The sequence below is a fragment of the Octodon degus genome, unplaced genomic scaffold (genome assembly GCF_000260255.1).
Source record: "Octodon degus isolate 3935 unplaced genomic scaffold, OctDeg1.0 scaffold00007, whole genome shotgun sequence".
Lineage (NCBI taxonomy): Eukaryota > Metazoa > Chordata > Mammalia > Rodentia > Octodontidae > Octodon > Octodon degus.
This window is the reverse complement of record NW_004524583.1, coordinates 25,619,521-25,622,970: the sequence shown is the minus strand read 5'-3', so window position 1 is coordinate 25,622,970 and position 3,450 is coordinate 25,619,521. Positions and strand designations below refer to the sequence as shown.

Genomic DNA, 3,450 nt, shown 5'->3' with positions numbered 1-3,450 from the left:
TTCCTTAGTTTTGACTGTTGGATATTTTGTCCCGGCAAGGAGACAAAAGGAACTGAGACAATCCTAGTACACAGCTCAGTAAATTGGATAAGCTAAAGATGTCACGAAGCTTAGAAGCAGCCAGTAATGTAAATAAACACACATGGTGATGCGTTGCCATTTCTGCAACTAGTTCTTCAACTAGTCAGATTCCTCAGTGGTACAGTGTCTCAAAATTAAATAATAATGATAAAGGAAAAGATCAGAACCAAATCCCCATTGGCTTTCAAGACTTTCCAAACATCATTTTAGTCCTTAGCAAATAGGTTTTGGCCAAATGAGAAAAAAAAAAAAAAAAAAAAAAAGGGGGCGGGGGGAGTAGGGATTGAACCTAGAGCCTTCATACTAAGCTTCGTCCCTGGCCCATTATGTTATGGTATGTCATGCTATGATATATATATATATATATATATATATATATATATTCCCTAAGTCATTAAATTGCCTAAGATGGGCTTGAACTTTCTATCCTGCTGCTTCAGCCTCCCAGAGCGCCGGGATTGCAGGCATGTGCCGCCACACCTGGCTAAGAAATAGTCACTCATAAATTTACTCTATGGAGTTTTGAAGAGCACATGTAGTCTGTGGCCATGGACAATTAGAACTTCATGATGAGTCCTATTTCTAAGTGTAAAGAGTAAGATAAAAATCAACCATAACCCCATCATTTAAAAATTACTACCTAACCTTTTGGAAAATTTTCTTCCAGTCTTTTTTCCCCTACTTTTTAAAAACATAGTCTATAGGCTATCTTTGGAAACAGTTTATATTTGGGCTATTTATTCAATCAGTTTCCTTGCTCCCCAAGGGAAAAATTCCTGCTGTCTTCCTTCTTCCTGCAATGTGTCCATGACCTTCAAAGCCCAGACCTTCAAGTCAAGGAAAGAAAAATCAAATAGTCTCAGACACTCCACTGTCCTCAGGCCTGTTCAGAAGGAGGACACATCCTCTCATTAAGTTAAAGATTACCAAAGGCCCCCACAGTCAACACATACCAGTTTCACAGCATGACTTAGCTACTCTCAGTTTTTCATTCTTATAAACATACCTGAAACAAAAAGGTCACGTTTAAGACTGCCCTCAACCTCTGGTCTGCATTTCTGTTACCAAGAAAGGCTTTCCCGGTATCAGGCATTTGTGTCATGGTCAACAGTGGTTTCTAGTCCTACCACTGTTTTTCAGAGAGGAACATAACCACGTCAATGTTTAACTGGATTCTTCAGGTCTGGAATGGCAAGGTAGGAGTTAGGAGGGAAATCTCCAGGGAAACGGGCCTCCCAGGAAGTGGCCAGCAGAGTTAGTGTGCAGTGAAAGAGTCAAGAGGCCGTCGTAGAGGAAGGACATCTGTGCAAAGCGAGGGTAACTTCTGGATTCTTTAATTAAAGCAAGCTACATGAAAGGCCCAGGAAACACATCCCTCATAGTTTTCCTTTGGACCTCCTTCACAGGAAATGGGTCTGAGCCACTCTAAGCTTCACCCTAGGGTGACCAAAGTAGCACCTTTGCAAAGGGAGGAGGCAGAGACTTCCTCAGCTGGTCCTCTGAACTTCATCGTTCATCAGAACCCAGAAGGAGAGAATTTGCATTTGTTCCCAAGACTGCAAGGCCAGAATGCAGCTTTGGAAGGGCAGCTGCCTCCTCTTCGAGAAGACTGGTACGGAAGGCATTCTGCAGGTACGTGTAAACCCAGCGGGACCGTTGTGTACCTGGACCAAGGAGTGCCATTGCTAGATTGACCTGTCTACATAAACCCAAAACATCTCCAATGTATTGAGATGGAGAGAATTACAAGGGGGGAGACTGAAAGTATTCTGGTGCATTAGGCTGAGGGTGTAAACTGTTTTCACCAGTCCAAAAGAGAAGGAAAAATCACTTTGTTGCAGTTCAACCTATAGCGTTTTCAACGTTTATACCTAGTTTTGCCAAACTACAAGAATTATACAAATACTGATGTAATAAATGATAGCAATCATGCTTCCTCTAGATTCTTTATTTAAATCATCATCTTCAGTGAAGTCCAGTGCCTCTGGCTTTGTGGTTTTGACAGCCTCACCTTAAGGTGATTTTTAGAACCACCTGAAACAAAATTGATTCTCTGCTTGTATCACCCCTTCACTGACCCTGTGTTCTTCATCTGCAGAACTAAGAAATTTTTCCCATTCTGTTGGGAGCTCTGAGACCCAAGTGGTTATAAACCATCTTGGGGTATTTTTATAAGATATGTAAAATGTTTTAGAATGACCACAGTGACAATTAAATAGACATTTCAACTAGGGAAGAGAAATGTGTGTATATAACACATCTATAAGCTTTTGGTCCTGTTTTCACATTCTGAAACAATAGAACAAGTCAGCTCTCCTTAGCATGACTGGGTCTCGGTGTCCTGTATCACCTTTTGGTGACCTTGCCCAGAATGGTTTTTCATGGCTGCTTCCTGTAGAACTGTCAGCTCTACAACCTAGTCTGTAATGTTCTCTCATTACTTAAACACACCAGTGAGAATGTTCTTAATCTCATATGAGTGGAAAATTTCCTCTTTGTTTCACTGGATTCCTTTTTATCCACACCCAGAATCCAGAGTGCTGAGATTTTGGTGACTGGGCTGGGGGGAAGGGGAGAGTGATTACTGCTTTTAAAGCTTTTGAAGCTCAGGCGGGAAATATTTTTGAAAAGTCAAAGTCAAAATTATAAGTAACAAGGGAATGCTAAGCATTCTGGGAAGGAATTAGATCGCTGCCCCCTCAGCCAGGTCACAACTGGTTTAACCCACAAGATTTATGGCTCTTGTTAAATTAAGACAGTAGAACTGTCAATCCCACCAGAGGACTAAGCTTTGAAGCCCTTGTTGAAACAAAGAGCCCTAGCTGATGAACGTTGTAGGCACAGCAGCCCAGGGGTCAAAAGTCACAGTGCAGCCCCGCTACAAGTCCCATATAAAGCCTCTCAGCCTGTAAGAGTCGGCTGCTCTGGGCCTTGTCAGTGCGTCATTTTCAAAATTAACTCCAGTTTAAAGCCTGTCCCTCAGTGATGGAGCTCACCTACCTTCCTCTTTTACTGAGATTCGGAATGCTATTTTTAAAGGACCTGTATTCTAACCCCAGCTATGCCAAATAGCAAATCACATGACCTCAAGCAACATTCTTCTTCAGTTTTCTTCACCTAAAAGCATTGCTGAAAACAACTGCCTGACAAAGCCCGTGCCCTCTTGGGAGAATCTAACTGAATGACTGGGTGATGGCACTTGCATCCTAGTGTAAAAGCAGGACGCGGCCAGGAATGGTGGCACATGCCTCTAATCTCAGCACTTGGGAAGCTGAGGCAGGAGGATCACCATGACTTTGAAGCAGCCTGAGCTACAGAGGAAGAAGGAGAAGGAGAAGGAGAAGGAGAAGGAGAAGGAGAAGGAGAAGG

At 42.6% G+C, this 3,450-nt stretch overlaps 1 protein-coding gene across 3 annotated transcripts in view; it reads left to right on the top strand.

The window, feature by feature from the left end:
* Positions 1–1,342: 1,342 nt before the first annotated feature.
* Positions 1,343–3,450, top strand: part of Ccdc198 (coiled-coil domain containing 198) — a 39,262-nt gene continuing 37,154 nt past the window's right edge. For all 3 annotated transcript variants that reach the window (XM_023703134.1, XM_023703125.1, XM_004624821.2), the window contains exon 1: positions 1,343–1,713. In XM_023703134.1, coding sequence (XP_023558902.1) covers positions 1,491–1,713 — 223 coding nt within the window. In that variant the 5' untranslated portion in view covers positions 1,343–1,490. The remainder of the gene's footprint in view (positions 1,714–3,450) is intronic.